The sequence below is a fragment of the Schistocerca gregaria genome, chromosome 8, assembly GCF_023897955.1.
Source record: "Schistocerca gregaria isolate iqSchGreg1 chromosome 8, iqSchGreg1.2, whole genome shotgun sequence".
NCBI lineage: Eukaryota > Metazoa > Arthropoda > Insecta > Orthoptera > Acrididae > Schistocerca > Schistocerca gregaria.
The window spans coordinates 133438432-133456792 of record NC_064927.1 but is presented as its reverse complement, the minus strand read 5'-3'; the positions used below and the strand labels follow the sequence as shown (position 1 = coordinate 133456792).

At 44.6% G+C, this 18361-nt stretch overlaps 1 protein-coding gene across 1 annotated transcript in view; it reads right to left on the bottom strand.

Moving 5' to 3' along the window:
- Positions 1 to 238: 238 nt before the first annotated feature.
- LOC126284756 (glucose dehydrogenase [FAD, quinone]) overlaps positions 239 to 18361 on the bottom strand; it is a 481160-nt gene continuing 463037 nt past the window's right edge. Inside the window, exons 8-9 of the mRNA XM_049983901.1 lie at positions 15532 to 15894; positions 239 to 1844 (exon numbers count right to left, since the gene is read on the bottom strand). Of these exons, the coding sequence (XP_049839858.1) occupies positions 1275 to 1844; positions 15532 to 15894 (933 nt within the window). The 3' untranslated portion in view covers positions 239 to 1274. The remainder of the gene's footprint in view (positions 1845 to 15531; positions 15895 to 18361) is intronic.

Below are 18361 nucleotides of genomic sequence, written 5' to 3'. Positions count from 1 at the left end.
GTCATGTGAAAATTTTAGGGAATCATCAGCACGTTCACACGCTGGGCATTTAACGTTGCTGTCATGTTTTAGATAAATCGTATCAAACCACTACACAGGTATTTGAAAGTATTTGTGGCAGACGCCTAGAGGTGATAGATTGCGTTATGGTGAAAAACTTTTGTTTGAGACAAAATGTTCGCTAGGTGTCCCTTAGCATACGCCGGCGCTGGGATGAAGAGATTTCACTGAACGCTTACTACCCACCTCAATAAATTTACAAAGCGATTTTCAACCAGAAAACCTTAAGAAGGAGCAGAGGAAAATATCTTAAATGTTTTTTATTCCAGTCTTTTATCACAATATGAATTCTTTTGATAATGACCGGTTTCAGTGCGTAATGACCATCCTCAGATCTTTTTTACACCATAATGGCCTTATCGCTTTAGGGAATGGTGTAAAAAAGGATCTGAGGATGATAACTACGGACTGAAACCAGTCATCATCTAAAGAATTCATATTGTGATCAAAGAGTGCAACAAAAAACATTTGAGAGCATTGGATCACTGTTTCTATAGCGACCATGTCGCAGTTGGGGAATATATCTTAAAAGCGAACCGGGAACTTTAATTTTACTGGGCCTACATTTGATGTGGATTAAAGCTTTTTATATGACTGTGAAACCGAGTCATGCAAAGTTAATAAGTTTCTTTCTGTACTGAAGCTATGGATCATTCTCTGAAGCTCGTAAAGTTTTCATAACAAGTAGATTTTGTTACTTAACGACGTGAGGCAATTTGAGAGTATACTCAGTTTTTCCTGCTACACATATCAGCCACAACACCGATCGTCTTTTGTGGTTTTAATCAGAGTACAGCCGGAGTAGTTACGTCGGGCATCAGTCATACCTGTGTACCTTGTCGTTAGAGCACTTGTCCGGGAAAGGTGTTGGGTTCAGTAAGGTGACAATTGATGGGATAGCAATATGCCACTATACGTATGGTGGTAGTATCGCGTACAAGGTACAAAATTTCAGAGTACAGCTGGAGTAGTGCCTTGTCTGAGCGTAAAAGTTGTTAACATAGCGTAAGATACCGCAAACACATTTTGCAAGTCTCTAGTGCTATGGATATGAATAAATGTACATGGTGTGGAGTGAAAATGCTGGTGATGAGCAGCACTAGAATATCGTGAGAGATGTCTTTGGAGAAAGAGCGAGCTATTGTCTCATGTTACGCAGTGCACACGCAGCCACCTGCTGAACAGGACCGTGGCGCCCGCGGAAGCCGCAGCCCTCAGTACCAGGAGCGCCACGTCCGCCTGGCGAGCCAGCGCGTCTTGATCATGTCGGCGCCCTTCTCGGCGATCATGACGGTGGGCGCGTTGGTGTTGCCCGAGGTGACCTTGGGCATGACGGAGGCGTCGACGACGCGCAGCTTGTCCACGCCGTGCACGCGCAGCTGCGCGTCCACGACGGCGCCCGCGTCGCCCGGCGGGCCCATGCGGCACGAGCCCGCCTGGTGGTTCTCGGGCGCCGTCTGCCGGCGCACGGCGCACTCCCAGTACGCGTCGCAGCCGAACGTGAAGTTCTCGCAGCCGGGCACGGGCGTGCGGTCCAGCCGGAAGCCGTAGCGCCGCAGCGCCGGCGTCTCGGACAGCCGGATGGCGAAGCGGATGCCGTCGACGAGCGCGGCCACGTCGTCCGGGTGGGTGAGGTAGCGCGCGCTGATGGCGGGCGCCGCCAGCGGGTCGGCGCTGCGCAGCCGCAGCACGCCGCGGCTCTTGGGGTGCAGGTACGCCGGGATGATCTGGATCGAGCGCATCGGCGCCGTGCCGTTGGCGCCCTCCGAGGCGCGCTCGCCCACCTGGCAACGAAACAGACACGTGGTACACAAACGTAGGCTTTATGGCGCTGGAAACTATCGGCGTGGTAATTAGCAGGGGTTATCAGATCCAGATTTTCACTCTGCAGCGGAGTGTGGGCTGATGTGAAACTTCATGGCAGATTAAAACTGTGTGCTCGACCGAGACTCGAACTCGGGACCTCTGCCTTCCGCGGCCAAGTGCTCTACCATCTGAGCTACCGAAGCACGACTCATGCCCGGTCCTCATTGCTTTACTTCCTTTCTTTCGGGAGTGCTAGTTCTGCAAGGTTCGCAGGAGAGCTTCTGTAAAGTTTGGAAAGTAGGAGACGAGATACTCGCAGAAGTAAAGCTGTGAGGACCGGACGTGAGTCGTGCTTCGGTAGATCAGATGGTAGAGCTCTTGCCCACGAAAGGCAAAGGTCCCGAGTTCGAGTCTCGATCGGGCACACAGATTTAATCTGCCAGGAAGTTTCAGCAGGGGTTATGACGGTCGTCAAAAAAGTTAAAGTTCTTATACATTGATTTCCCTGTTGGACTTAGTTTCTGAAACAATTAAATGTTAATAACTCTGTCATTTGTTGATAAAATTCAATAATATTTGGTATGGATAATCTGTAGGCAAGGGTACATCGAATACCTTATGCAGTTTTTGCGATTTCAAAATTTTGGATTTTGGCGTTATCGCGGACGGGAGCACTAGCCGTTCTAGGTGCTCCGCGTCTGCCAAAATGTAAGTCCAGTGGAAAAGTGCTCTGAACACTATGCGACTTAACATCTGAGGTCTTCAGTCCACTAGACTTAGAACTACTTAAACCTAACTAACCTAAGGACATCACACACATCCATGCCCGAGGCAGGGTTCGAAAAATGGTTCAAATGGCTCTGAGAACTATGGGACTTAACATCTGTTGTCATCAGTCCCGTAGAACATAGAACTACTTAAACCTAACTAACCTAAGGACATCACAAACATCCATGCCCGAGGCAGGATTCGAACCTGCGACCGTGGCAGTGACGCGGTTCCGGACTGAGCGCCTAGAACCGCGAGACCACCGCGGCCGGCGAGGCAGAGTTCGAACCTGGGCCGTAGCAGCAGCACGGTTCCGGACTGAAGCGCCTAGAACCCCTCGGCCACAGCGGCCGGCTGGTGTCGGGCATCAGTCGAGTCTGGGTTGCCCGGGAAAGGTAACGGTGTTGGGTTCAAGTCCCGATCTGAATACACTGAAGTGACAAAAATCGTGGGATAGCAACATGCAACTATACAGATCGCGGTAACATCGCGTAAAAGGTACAGAATTGTAGTGGATTGAGAGAGGTGTCATTTGTACTCTGGTTGAGCCGTAGTAAAGTCTGCTTTGAAAAGCGCGCCGCAGCGGGTACCGTGAAGCAGTCGCCTTCCGTTTTCTGGCGGTGGCGCCTTTGTCGAAATTCAGTGTCTCCCTCTAGCGGGGAAGGCGAAAAGTGGGCTGTTCGCGTCGCTTAAAGTAGTGGCTGTATGGGCTCTCGAGGAGAGTTGGCAGTCGGGGCATCAAGAAGCGACTTCCCTGCCGGTGCTAGAGGGACAGTACGCAGACCGCGGCATCAGCGTAAGCGAAGAGAGCAGCGGCTCCGTGGTATGGGGCGTTAACTGCTCGTCGCGAAAGGAATCTTTCTGAGCGTGGGTCGGTAAGGGGACTAATCTGCAGTTCGGCAGTAAGCTGTCGGCCGGCGAGGAGGTACTCAAAATCGCAGCGCCCTCCTGCGTCCGTTGAAACGGCTGGCAGCGGGCGGCTCGCCAGAGCATTTGGAGGTGCTGCGTTGGTTCAGTCCTGGGAATCGTAACGCACCAGAAGTTGAGTCTTGATTGTTAACAGATTTTATGAAGTTTAATTGTATTCATGTTACTTATTTTTGTTAATTATACCGGTCGTATTTTTCGGGGGTTTCCTGCCATTCATTCTCGTCTGGCTACCCGTCTGGAAGATGGTAATATTAAAAAGGGTGGTCCGTTTGTCCCCTTTTGAAGACGAAAATGGGGGCAGGGGGAGTCAGAGAAAATCTGTAGTTCGGATCGCTTCTTTCCCCTCCCAGCTTACCTACGGGTTTATTCGACTGTTAGTCTCTGCCATATCTGTGAAAATCTAAGGCACCAATGGCTGTACTGTTTAAAATGCAAGGCACTGAGACCTGATCCATTCTCTCGCCTGCCATAACTAGTATTACTAGACTCACGTGTAAAAGGTACTATAAGAAAGAAGAAAAATTCCTTTTGCTCGTGGTAAGAACTAGTCAATTGCATAACTAATTCTTGGTCATCTGCAAGCTGTAACTAACGTAAATTTGTGTTTATGTATATTTAGCTATAATCAATCAAGGCTATTAATGCACGCCATAGTGATTTTTTATATTGTTTATACTCAGCAAAAACTGTTGTGAGTTTTTCCAGTTCCTTACCTTTTAATGCTTTTTCTGAACGTGCTTATGTGTTTCATACAGGTAGTTGGTTATTAGTGTTTTTTCTTGCCATGCAAAAGTTTGCCCTTTCATTATGGGTAGAAATTGTTGCCTTGAAAGGAGAATGTTGTAAAAGTTTGCAACTCCTACCTGGCGAGCTTGTGTGTCTGCCGTAAGTAAACTGGCAGAAATTTGTAAAATATGTTTTTTATATGTTGTTGTCGTTGTCTTCAGTCCTGAGACTGGTTTGATGCAGCTCTCCATTCTACTCTATCCTGTGCAAACTTCTTCATCTCCCAGTACTTGCTGCAACCTACATCCTTCTGAATCTGCTTAGTGTATTCATCTCTTGGTCTCCCTCTACGATTTTTACCCTCCACGCTGCCCTGCAATGCTAAATTTGTGATAACTTGATGCCTCAGAACATGTCCTACCAACCGGTCCCTTCCTCTTGTCAAGTTGTGCCACAAACTCCTCTTCTCCCCAATTCTTTTCAGTACCTCCTCATTAGTTGTGTGATCTACCCATCTAATTTTCAGCATTCTTCTGTAGCACCACATTTCAAAAGCTTCTATTCTTTCCTTTCCAAACTATTTATCGCCCATGTTTCACTTCTATATATGGCTACACTCCATACAAATACTTTCAGAAACGACTTCCTGACATTTAAATTTATGCTCGATGTTAACAAATTTTTCTTCTTCAGAAACGCTTTCCTTGCTATTGCCAGTCTACATTTTATATCCTCTCTACTTCGACCATCATTAGTTATTTTGATCCCCAAATAGCAAAACTCCCTTTACTACTTTAACTGTCTCATTTCCCAATCTAATTCCCTCAGCATCACCCGACTTAATTCGACTACATTCCATTATCCTCATTTTGCTTTTGTCGATGTTCCTCTTATATCCTCCTTTCAAGACACTGTCCATTCCGTTCAACTGCTCCTCCAAGTCCTTTGCTGTCTCGGACAGAATTACAATGTCATCGGCGAACCTCAACGTTTTTATTTCTTCTCCATGGATTTTAGTACCTAGTCCGAACTTTTCTTTTGTTTCCTTTATTGGTTGCTCAATATACAGAATTAATTACATCAGGGATAGGCTACAACCTTGTCTCACTCCCTTCCCAACCGATGCTTCCCTTTCATGCCCCTCTACTCTTACAACGTCCATCTGGTTTCTGTGCTAATTCTAAATAGCTTTTCGCTCCATGTATTTCACCTCTGCCACCTTTAGAATTTGAAAGAGAGTATTCCATTCAACATTGTCAAAAGCTTTCTCTAAGTCTACAAATGCCAGAAATGTAAGTTTGCCTTTTCTTAATATAGCTTCTAACATAAGTCGTAGGGTCAGTATTGCCTCACGTGTTCCAAAATTTCTGCGGAATCCAAACTGATCTTCCCCGAGGTCAGCTCCTACCAATTTTTACATTCGTCTGTAAAGAATTCGTGTCAGTATTTTGCAGCTGTGACTTATTAAACTGATAATTGGGTAATTTTCACATCTGTGAACACCTGCTTTCTTTGGGATCGGAATTATTATATTCTTCCTGAAGTCTGAGGGTATTTCGCCTGTCCCATACATCTTGCTACCCAGATGGTAGAGTTTTGTCAGGACTGGCTCTCCCAAGGCCGTCAGTAGTTCTAATGGAATGTTGTCTACTACCAGGGCTTGTTTTGACTCAGGTTTTTCAGTGCTCTGTCAAACTCTTCACGCAGTATCGTATCTCCCATTTCATCTACATCCTCTTCCCTTTCCATAATATTGTCCTCAAGTAGATCGCCCCTGTATAGACCCTCTATATACTCCTTCCACCTTTCTGCTTTCCCTTCTTTGCTTAGAACTCGGTTTCCAACTGAGCTCTTGATATTCATACAAGTGGCTCCCTTTTTCTCCAAAGGTAGGTTTCCGGTAGGCAGTATCTATCTTACCCCTGGTGAGATAAGCCTCTAGATCCTAACATTTGTCCTCTAGCCATCCCTTGCTTAACCATTTTACACTTCCTGTCGATTTCATTTTCGGGACGTTTGTATTCGTTTTTGCCTGCTTCACTTACTGCGTTTTTATATTTTCTCTTTTCATCAATTAAATTCAATATTTCTTCTGTTACCCAAGGGTTTTTGCTAGCCCTCGTCTTTTTACCTACTTGATCCTCTGCTGCCTTCACTACTTCATCCCTCAGAGCTACCCATTCTTCTTGTACTGTATTTCTTTCCCCCATTCTTGTCAATTTTTCCCTTATGCTGTCCCTGAAACTCTGTACAACCTCTGGTTTAGTCAGTTTATCCAGGTCCCATCTCCTTAAATTATCACCTTTTTGCAATTTCTTTCATAGCCAATAGATTGTGGTCAGAGTCCACATCTGCCCCTGGAAATGTCTTACAGTTTAAAACCTGGTTCCTAAATCTCTGTCTTACCATTATATAATCTATCTGATACCTTTTAGTATCTCCAGGGTTCTTCCAGGTATACAACCTTCTTTTATGATTCTTGTACCAATTGTTAGCTATGATTAATTTATGCTCTGTGACAAATTCTACCAGACGGCTTTCTCTTTCATTTCTCTCCCCCAGTCCATATTCACCCACTATGTTTCCTTCTCTCCCTTTTCCTACTTTCGAATTCCAGTCACCCATGACTATTAAATTTTCGTCTCCCTTCACTACCTGAATAATTTCTTTTATCATACATTTCATCAATTTCTACATCATCTGCCAGAGCTAGTTGGCATATAAACTTGTACTACTGTAGTAGGCATGGGCTTCGTGTCTATCTTGGCCACAATAATGTGTTCACTATGCTGCTGGTAGTAGCTTACCGCACTCCTATTTTTATTCATTATTAAACCTACTCCTGCATTACTCCTATTTGATTTTGTATTTATAACCCTGTATTCACCTGACCAAAAGTCTTGTTCCTCGTGCCACCGAACGTCTCTAATTCCCACTATATCTAACTTCAACCTATCCATTTCCCTTTTTAAATTTTCTAACCCACCTGCCCGATTAAGGGATCTGACATTCCACGGTCCGATCTGTAAAACGCCAGTTGTCTTTCTCCTGATAACGACGTCCTCCTGAGTAGTCCCCGCCCGGAGATCCGAATGGGGGACTATTTTACCTCCGGAATATTTTACCCAAGAGAACGCCATCATCATTTAACCATACAGTAAAGCTGCATGCCCTCGCGAAAAATTACGTTTGTAGTTTCCTCTTGCTTTCAGCCGTTCGCAGTACCAGCACAGCAACGCCGTTTTGTTTAGTGTTGCAAGGCCAGATCAGTCAATCATTCAGACTGTTGCCCCTGTAACTACTGAAAAGGCTGCTGCCCCTCTTCAGTAACCACACTTTTGTCTGGCCTCTCAACAGATACCCCTCCGTTTTGGTTGCACTTACGGTACAGCTATCTGTATCGCTGAGGCACGCAAGCCTCCCCACCAACGGCAAGGTCGATGGTTCATGGGGGTAGTTTTTTTTATATATATGTTAATGTATTAACTGTGAGTGTACCCCCATGTGCATGACTCATGTGTTTCGGTTTTTCTATTTTGAGAACTTTTGTAAACAGGATTGTGTTTATATGTTGCAGACAAGTTAGATTCTGCGCCATTTAATGAATTGAGTGAAATTCACCTGTAATTTAGCTGAGCTTGAAATATTATACAGCTTTTTATAATAATTTAAAAATTTAACAGTCCTTTCCTATCGTAAATTGTGACTTATTTGTTAAATGATTGGTGTTTTTTTTTTAAAGAATATCGTAAAGTCTTATACCAAATTTTAATAAAGAGTGTTACAGACAATTGTGTGTAATTTCACCAGTTATTCCTTGGCAACTACTTCCACTTTACATTTTGTTTATTGATTGAGATTAATAACCTTTGGTTGACCATTAGTAATTTTATGGTTCACTGACAGAAGTCGTGGGATAGCAATATGCAACCATACAGATGGCGGTAGTATCGCGTACAAGGTACGAAATTGTAGTCGATTGAGGGAGCTGTCATTTGTTCTCTGGTGATTCATATGAAAACATTTCGTGGTCATTATGGCCGCACAACGGAAATTATCACACTTTGAACGCGGAATGGTAGTTGGAGCTACAGGCATGGGACATTCCATTTCCAATATTGCGATAGCCACAGTGTCAAGAGTGTGCCGAGAATGCCAGATTTCTGGCATTACTCCTCACCACGGATAACGCAGTCCACTACGGCCTTCACTTAAGCACCGAGAACAGAAGTGTTTGCGTAAGAGTAGTGAGTCCTAACAGATAAGCTGCGTGGAATAATCGCAGAGATCAATCAGGGGCGCAGGACGATCATGTCTGCTAGGACAGCGTGGCGAAATTTGGCTTTAAAATGTTGTGGCAGCAGACGAACAAGGCGCATACCTTTGCTAACAGCACGACATCGCCTGCAGCGCCTCTCCTGGGCTCCTGATCATATCGATTGGACCCTAGACGACAGCAAAACCGTGTCCTGGTCAAACGAGTACCAATTTCCATTTGTACGAGCTGAGGACAGTCCCGACTGTGGTGCAGACCCCAAGAAGCAATCGATCCAAGTCGTCAACAAGGCACTGCGAAAGCTCATGGCGGCTAGTGGCTCCATTGCAGTTTGGGCTGTGTTTACATGGAATGGACTGGGTCCTCTGGTCCAACTGAACCAATCATTGATTGGAAATGGTTATGTTCGAAAACCTGGAGATTATCTGCAGACACTCATGGACCTCATGTTCGCAAATAAGGATAGAAGTTTTATGGACAACAATGCACCATCTCAGCCGATCACAATTGTTCACGATTGGTTTGAAGAACATTCGGTACAATGTGAGCAAGCGATATGAATGCCATCGAGCATTTATGTGACATAATCGAGAGGATAGTTCTCGCAGAAGATTCTGCATCGACAACACTTTCACCCTTTCACCCTTATGGATGGCTCAATATTACTGCAGGGAACTTACGAGTCGTTGAGTCCATCCCATGTCAAGTTGCAGTACTTAACTAGGCAAAAGGAAGTCCAAGACTATATTAGGAAGTATCCCCACCTCAGTAAGATGTGCCATGAGGGTCCATGTTTGTATTTATATCATGTTATTAGTTCACATGGAACTCTTTGAAAGGATGGACAGCAGCTTATCCCAAATGGATCAACCATATCATGGTTTTGGTCAAAGATTATGTATGCCACACGGCTCAACATGACAGATAGATTTAACGTCCCCTCCAGAGTAATATGGCATAAATCAGGGCAGAATCAAATAGTTGCCGTGGAAAGTCCTTTTTTTCTCAAAATGACATTCGCTAGCAATCACGATGAGATATCGGTACAATTATTTGTCAAATCTGTTAAATGTATGTGGAGTGTCTATGTAAAATATATCTGACATAAATGTCTGTTATGTGTCTGTCTACCTACTTACAAAGAAAAAGAGGCCCTGTAATGCATGCCAGGCAGAGCTAGCAAATAATTAAAACACTAAGTAATAAGATGGTTCATTGGTACACCCAGAAGGTATCCAACGAGAAAAACAGAGCAGTATACGGGAAAGTAGCGTACAGAAAGTATAAATAGTTTATAGACGAAAACTCATCTTTTCGTTGGCCATTGGTTTAGTCAGCATTTAGCTTCAAAGCGTTTTTGTTTACAGGAGTAACGTTCGGAAACCTGCTCGGAAACCTCCTGTGGACCCAAATAGTAGCTGCAAACAACTGTCGGAATAAGCTTCTTTAGAAAGGAAATTTATGAGATCTAATGTAAATTTAAGTACAAGAAAGTATGTTTTGAAGGTATTAGTGTGGACTGTAGGCTGATACAGATGTGAAAGGTGGACGATACACAGTTCCCACAATAACAGAATAGAGGATTTTGAAATGTGCTGTTACAGAAGAATGCTGAACAGTAGATGAATAGATAGAACAGTCAATGGGAAAGTACTGAACTGAACTGGGAAAAAATAAATTGATGATACAACGAGACTAAAAGAAGGGATCGGTTGATAAGACAGATCCTAAGACAGAAAGAGATCCTCAGTGAGGGAGGGAAGTGTGAGGACGGGAGAGGCAAAAATTGTAGTAGGAGAAAAAGAGATGGATGTAAGTTGCAGTAGGTACTCAGAGATCAGTGGCCATGCACTGGCTGGTGTGAAGAACTGCACCAAAAGAGTATTTTAACAAGGATGACAAAAAAAAAACAAGACTGGACACTACCTGACATTCTGCATCTTGTACGACAGTACCTAACAGAAACATTTCATGAATGTTGGATTCGATGATAAAGTGCAGTAGCAAAACCATCGCATTCTCCTATTCTTCGATTGCTGTCTACCGACTACGTATTGGGCACTGGTGTATTCCAGAATGATTGACAGCGAGCACACGTTACAGAATCATATGTCCCAAGCATGTGACCAAATTCAAGGACTGCCGGGTGTTTGTGATTTTTTGCAGAGATGAAAGATGTGAAAGAATGAGCGTCTCAAATAATGTCATCAAACAGATGCCTATTTTAGGACAGTGGCCGAACTTTTACGTCCAGCACACACTGTCTCTTGTAAGAACACCTTGTATGTTTATCTGACCATATTTTGATTTCAGCAGGTGTTCCTGCACCCTCCTGCATATTTTAATTGACTAATTACCTTAAAAATAATTCGCAGACTGCACAGTGACGCAGTGAATGAGAGTTGCTCTAGAGGCCTAATATGCCATCATCCTCTAAACTACATTACACTACAAAATATTTATCCGCAACCAAGGATAATATTAACAGAATATAAAGTCCACTGTAGTTGCGAGAAAGTTCGTGTTTATTGCACGACCGTTTTCGAAGCCTGAGGTTTCATCTTCAGGTGCCACCAAATAATTATGGGAACATAACTGTGGGCCGGACGGGCCAGTCAGTCACGGAGGAACAAAACAATGTCGAACAATGGCGTGGGAGACCAGGACCGTCAACCTCAGCGCCTGCTTAGACAGCGCTAGTGCTGTCCTGCACTATCATGCGTCTGTTTGATGTGACTGAATGGCCTCACCGCCACACATTTATGTTTTCATATTTATTTAGTGGCACGTGAAGATGAAACCTCAGGCTTCGAAACCGGTCGTGCAATAAATAATAATTTGCCTGCAACTGAAGCGGATTTTTCACTCTATTAATGTATTACAGTAGACTGTAGAATGGAACGAACAGTTAAATAAGTGCAGAATATGAACTGGAGTAGACTAAAGACGCCAGCAAGGAGGAGCTACAGAAATAAGAAAACAAATATAAGAATTGGTGACCGCGAAGTAGACGAAGAAATAAAAATAAAAATACAGCAAATAAAACTAAAATAAGAAATGACGGGCGAAGCAAGGACAACGTAAAAAGAAGACTAGAAAAGGCAAAGAGGGCATTCCTGGGCTGGAGAATTATTTGTGTCAGATATCAGCCACAATTTGAGGCAGAAATTTTGTGAGATTGTACGTTCCAAAGTACAGAATTGTGTGGCAGTGAGTCGTAGACGTCAGGAATACTGGGAAGAAAGAGAATCGAAGAGTTAGAGATGCTGTGCTCCAGACGGATGTTGAAAATTAGGTGCGTTGACGAACTACGAAATGAAGAGGTTCACTACACAACCAGTGAGGAAACAAAACGTGGAATTAACTCACAAGAATTAGGGGCAGCATGACAATCAATGCCTGCACGACGCGACTATGGCGGCCGCCACGCGACTGCGGGTCACGTTTCAGATGGACCACTGCCGAGCTGACGAGATATACTGGCCCTGCAATGAATTATGACGTCGCACTAGTCGACTTGTCCACCACACTTCGTAAACGCTCAGCTCCTTGCAGGGTTGAAAAGGTATCCAATAAGGGTCTTAATTTTGTCGTGTGCTATCGAGAACGTGTATGCATTTAAACACGCACTCAAGAATTATTAAACTCGTGTGAAATAGTGACTCCTTCCTCTCCAGAGACGGCTGCTGGCACTCGTAAGACCTGTAGTGTCAGATGCAGTGACGCACGTGCCACAAACTGTTCTTAGCCAGACTTTCTTAGAGCAGGCACAGTGCTGGCAAGTTGAACAGCTCATGCGCAGCCCATGCGCATAGCTGCCTCCGCTGTAACAGCAACACCAGGCCAGCATACGTACATCAAATAGCTACACGACGGTACCACGCCAATCATGCTGTGCCATGCCGCAGTAGGCTCATCGACAGCGGGCATTGTCCTTCGCCGAAAGGGGCTTTATAAGCGCATTCAGCTGTTCATTCCTGCCGCCCCCCCCCCCCCTCCCCCAAATTCTATAAGTCCCTCCAGATCCTCGAGAGCCATGCATTCCGCCTCGCCTTCCACATACGCCTCCTGTCCCCAGCGCCGATGCTCTACGACCTGATTCCTTTCCCCGATCTGCTCCTATTCCTCGAACATATCCGCGTCCTCTACACCTCCCGCCTCCTTGATCCCCCTCATCCCTTGGTTGCGCATCCCCTCTGCAACCCCCGCCCTCTGCCACGCCTTCACCGTTGTGTCCACCCTACCCTCCACCTCTACACCTTTTAACTCTTTTCCCAAGGTGGCCTCCATCTACTCTGCCACCCAAATGATGCCCTCTCTCCCTTTATTTATCCCTCCTATCAGCTCTGATCCTCACCTCCCCCGCCCTTCCTCTGTTCTTCTTCTGGGCTCCCCCCCCCCCAATCCATCCTGTTTTTTCTCCACCTACCCTCTGACTCACTTCTTCCCCCCCCCCCCCCCCCGAGTCCTATTACATTTCCCTCTCTGCCTTTCCACTCTCCTGAGTCACCTCCCTCCATATCGGCCCCCCTCCCTTAATTTTCCTCTCCTCTCCCTTTTTCTTTCCCCTCATCTGTCCAGATCCCCCTCCATCTGCTGTTGGCTGTGATGTGTCAACTTCATGTCAACTTTTTAGTGCGGTGTTTCAAGTAAGTATTGCGAACGGATATCATACTGTCGCTGGATGTAATATTTATATCTCTTGCGAACAGAAACCAGACTGTTCCGTGTTTTTTTAATTGTCTGTCTATTATTTTATTTATTAGCATCCCCAACCCTTTGTTTTATGTTTTAATTTTCACAATTTTCCGCCATTTTACAATTTAAGTCACCGTTTTTATAGCCTGCTTTTATTGGTTCTTATCTCCTTCTCATGTTTTTAAAATACTGCACGCTGAAATGCGGCGTACTAAGAAACCGCCAGCCCGTCCCCTTTGGGGGGAATCGAAACTCAATAAAGTAAAAAAAAAAATCATTCCTGCAGTCTCGACTTGGACTTCGCTAATACCACGATGCACCATTGGACCGCCATCATAAGGATTTCGACCAGGTTCTACATCTATATCTACATGGTTACTCTGCAATTCACATTTAAGTGCTTGGAGAGGGTTTATCGAACCACAATCATACTATCTCTGTACCATTCCACCCCCAAAGAGCGCGCGGGAAAAACGAACACCTAAACCTTTCTGTTCGAGCTGTGATCTCTCTTATTTTGCTTTGATTATCATTCCTACCTATGTAGGTTGAGCTCAACAAAATATTTTCGCATTCGGAAGAGAAAGTTGGTGACTGAAATTTCGTAAATACATCTCGCTGCGACGAGAAACGTCTTTGCTTTAATGACTTCCACCCCAACAAGCGTATCATATCTGCCACACTCTCTCCCCTATTACGTGATAATACAAAACGAGCTGCCCCTTTTTGCACCCTTTCGATGTCCTCCGTCAATCCTACCTGGTAAGGATCCCACACAACGCAGGAATATTCTAACAGAGAACGAACGAGTGTAGTGTAAGCTGTCTCTTTAGTGGACTTGTTGCATCTTCTAAGTGTCCTGCCTTCCCCACAATATTATCTATGCGGTCTTTCCAAATGAAGTTGTTCGTAATTTTAACACCCAGGTCCTTAGTTGAATTGACAGCCTTGAGAATTGTACTATTTATCGAGTAATCGAATCCCAACGGATTTATTTTGGAACTCATGTGGATCACCTCACACTTTTTGTTATTTATCGTTAACTGCCACCTGCCACACCATACAGCAATCTTTTCTAAATCGCTTTGCAACTGATACTGGTATTCGGATGACCTTAGTAGATGGTAAATTACAGCATCATCTTCGAACAACCCATGAGAACTGTTCAGATTGTCACCCAGGTCATTTATATAGATCAGGAACAGCAGAGGTCCCAGGACGCTTCCCTGCGGATCACCTGATATCACTTCAATGTCACTCGATGATTTGCCGTCTATTACTACGAACTGCGACCTTCCTGACAGGAAATCGCGAATCCAGTCGCACAACTGAGACGATACCCCATAGGCCCGCAGCTTGATTAGAAGTCGCTTGTGAGGAACGGTGTCAAAAGGTTTCCGGAAATCTATAAATACTGAATCAACTTGAGATCCCCTGTCGATAGCGGCTATTACTTCGTGCGAATAAAGAGCTAGCTGCGTTGCACAAGAACGATGTTTTCTGAAACCATGCTGAGTACGTATCAATAGATCATTCCCTTTGTAGGTGATTCATAATGTTTTAATACAATATATGCTCCAAAACCCTACTGCAAACCGACGTCAATGATATAGGTCTGTAGTTAGATGAATTACTGCTACTACCCTTCTTAAACATGTGTGCGACCTGCGCAATTGTCCAATCTGTAGGTACAGATCTATCTTAGAGCGAGCAGTTGTGTATGATTGCTAAGTAGGGAGCTATTGTATAAGCGTAATCTGAAAGGAACCTAATCGGTATACAATATGGACCTGAAGACTTGCCCGTATCAAGCGATTTGAGGTTCTGGGACTGCGAAAGCGAATCTGCTTCACGACAATCCAACTTCTGTGGCATCCATGAGCTCTGCTGATAGCCATCCCACTGGCTGCTCTATACTGTTTTCGATTTTTCCCTTGTGGAATTCACAGACGCAACACAAGTGATACTCTGTGATAGAGAGGTTGGCACAAGAGAGGATTTATAGGCGCGCAGTCCGGAACCGTGCGACTGCTACGGTCGCAGGTTCGAATCCTGCCTCGGGCATGGATGTGTGTGATGTCCTTAGGTTAGTTAGGTTTAAGTAGTTCTAAGTTCTAGGGGACTGATGACCACAGCAGTTGAGTCGCATAGTGCTCAGAGCCATTTTTTGAACAAGAGAGGATATCTTCTCGGGCCACATGTCACAAGACCGACGACCAAGGAAACAAAAAGAAGGTCCAGTAGCCCGTATGAGCAGTAAAACTGACCTGTCCGGTGCGCGCGCAGTTGGCGAGGTACCCTCCGAAGAAGTACTGCAGGTCGGGGTTGTCCTCGGAGGGGCTGGCGAAGCGCGAGTTGACGAAGGCGGTGACCTCCGAGATGCCGGTGCCGGACATGAGCCCGTCGCGGAAGAGCAGGTACTCCATGGCGGTGGCCCAGTTGAGCGCCTGCGTGTCCGTGTCGTTGATGAAGAAGTTGACGAAGAAGGCGACGTGGTTGTGCAGGTTGCGGCCCACGCCGGGCAGGTGGTGCACCGGCTGCACGCCCACGGCGCGCAGCTCCTCCGCAGGCCCGACGCCCGACAGCAGCAGCAGCTGCGGAGAGTTGACCGCGCCGCCGCACAGGATCACCTGCCCGACACCAACAACATAAGTACTACCCTCGCATATGGGTATATCAACGCAACACGGACTAATTCCACCGCTGCGAATGCACTCTTCGAGCCTCCGTTCCTGACAAAATGCAATTAGTGGGACAAAGCTTCATTTGTCTGGTTATTGGAGAAGAATTTCCTTTAAGTTCCTCATTCCTAGACTGTGTGTACCAGACTGTGTGTGCCAGTCTGTCTGTGCCATGTGCTTGCTCAGGGCCTCGTGGAATGAGTTCAGATAACTCTTTTGTTTATATATGAAGTCTTTACGGGTTGTCAGCAGAGTAGCATCGTCGTCTCGTAGCAGCGTTTCGATGGAATGCGTCTCCGTCATATTCAGGCGAAATGTCGGGATATCGTCGGTCGCGGGCTTATATCCAGTAAAGACATAAGCCCGCGAACTGCGATATCCCCACCCTTCGCCATAAGATGATGGAGACGCATTCCATCGAAACGTTGCTACGAGACGACGATGCTACTCGGCTGACAACCCGTGAAGACTTCATATATGAAATTCGTCGAGAAAGCCTGCACTCGCATATAACTCTTCTGTTGATCGGAACGATAGGAACGTTAATCACATGTGCCTCGTTTGTGCTGTGGAAGGGTTATTCTGAGATAGGTATTTTAGTAAGGTTGTTAGTAGGAAACGGCGATCTTAAATTCTTAGGAAAAAAATGTGGAGACGGGAGCTGCTGACGGCTCGTCCTACATTGACAGGCAAGATAGGGCCCTTATAATTAGCGACATACTGAAGGAAACTTCACGACTTTCTACAGTATTAACTGACGTATTTGCATTACGAAAGGTTCATCTTCCATTACTGGTGGCGGACCGCAAGGTGCACCTACGGCTAGCGAAAAGTCGGAGAAATCGTTTAACAAGCGTCAGCCAATATTCCCAAGACAAAACTATAGGTAATTCGACAAAACAGCCATGAAAGCCTCAAAAGTTTTTAATATGCTATCTGGCATTTCGTCTCATTCCAATTTTTCAGGATTTCCATTGTAACTTCCAGCATTTCTGGAGTGTATTCTCACTGCATAGTTTTTGCTGAGAGTAGAATAATAAAAAAAAGTCTCTTCGAAACATACAATTTGTGTGTAATATCTACTTGTAACGTTCATAAACTTTTCCAGGTGCATTTTAACAAAACAATTGATAATTCTAGGGTGTGGATAATATTAATCCTGGACCAGCGTACTTGTTAAACGACAGTGTAAATAAGACAGTGATACATAAAACCCAAGTATATATAACGTTTAAAAAGTACAATTTTCCTGCAATTCAACAATAGTTTAAGGAAAGTTTCAGTACTTTATTCTCATTTTTACAAGAAAATAAAATTAATCTAAGGATGAACAAGTAAAAACATGCAAAAATTTTCAGCTTCTTTGTTACGCAGGAATAAAACTAAGAAATAGAACCAATGTAATCGATAATCATCCGGTTAAATTTGTTGATAAGACAAAGAAGTTTGCTTTAGTCAGATAGTTTCTTACTACTCTTCCTGACACTATGCACTGGTAGTACTCTGATGATTCTGTGACATGAAGTGCAGATTTTCTTTGCATCTTTTTTTGCCATCATTTTCAATGGTGCAGGAGTTGCATCTTCTTGGCATCCTCTCTGCTTTTTCTACTACTCCTGCGTGTCAGGATCGCACACCTCATCACAGGACACGCACTGGGCGCAGTCAACTCCTTACCAGCTATCGAGCAACAACATATTAGCTTCTAAGGGCAGCACTACCAATCTAACTTACATGCTGTCCCACATTTTCTAAAGTGAAAAAGACGTGTAATTAAGAAAGGAAATATGGGTATGGTGAAGTACACCTCAGCGTTTGTCCCCAGGGTTAAATAATGCACAGTTTTACCCACCTTAAACGCGTGAACGTCTCGATGTGTTAATATACCACAAGAACGAATTACATAACAGTACGTGGTGGTACAAAGATAAACTTCGTGAGGTTATCATTGCTTGAGCTATAACGTATTTTCGCAAACACAAAATTTTTCACGAAAATAACGTAAAACAACGTTGTACAGTACAGCTGTTGGTGCGAGGACAACTACCTAACTAAAGCAAAACAGACTGGTCACAACAACTGTTTAGTGCCTATGAGAATAGACAATCGCCATTATTATTAAAACCGAGATATAGTTTTGTTTTTGTAAAGTGTCCACCTTGAACAAAACACAACTTTTCATCTTTTCTTTTCTCTGCCAGACATGTTTCACTGAAGTGTAAGCATCATTAGAGGGATTTTTTATCTTTCTTCTTACCACAAAGTAATGTCGTTGCACAGTCTTATACGCCATAACGGTCTTAACCCACTCTGGTCTACTGCTCGTGTTTTGCACTAGTTCATCCTAATGAGCTTGCAACAGCCAGTGCAGTGGATGACATGGAGCTGAAGGGACTGTCGGGGCTTGACTACTATA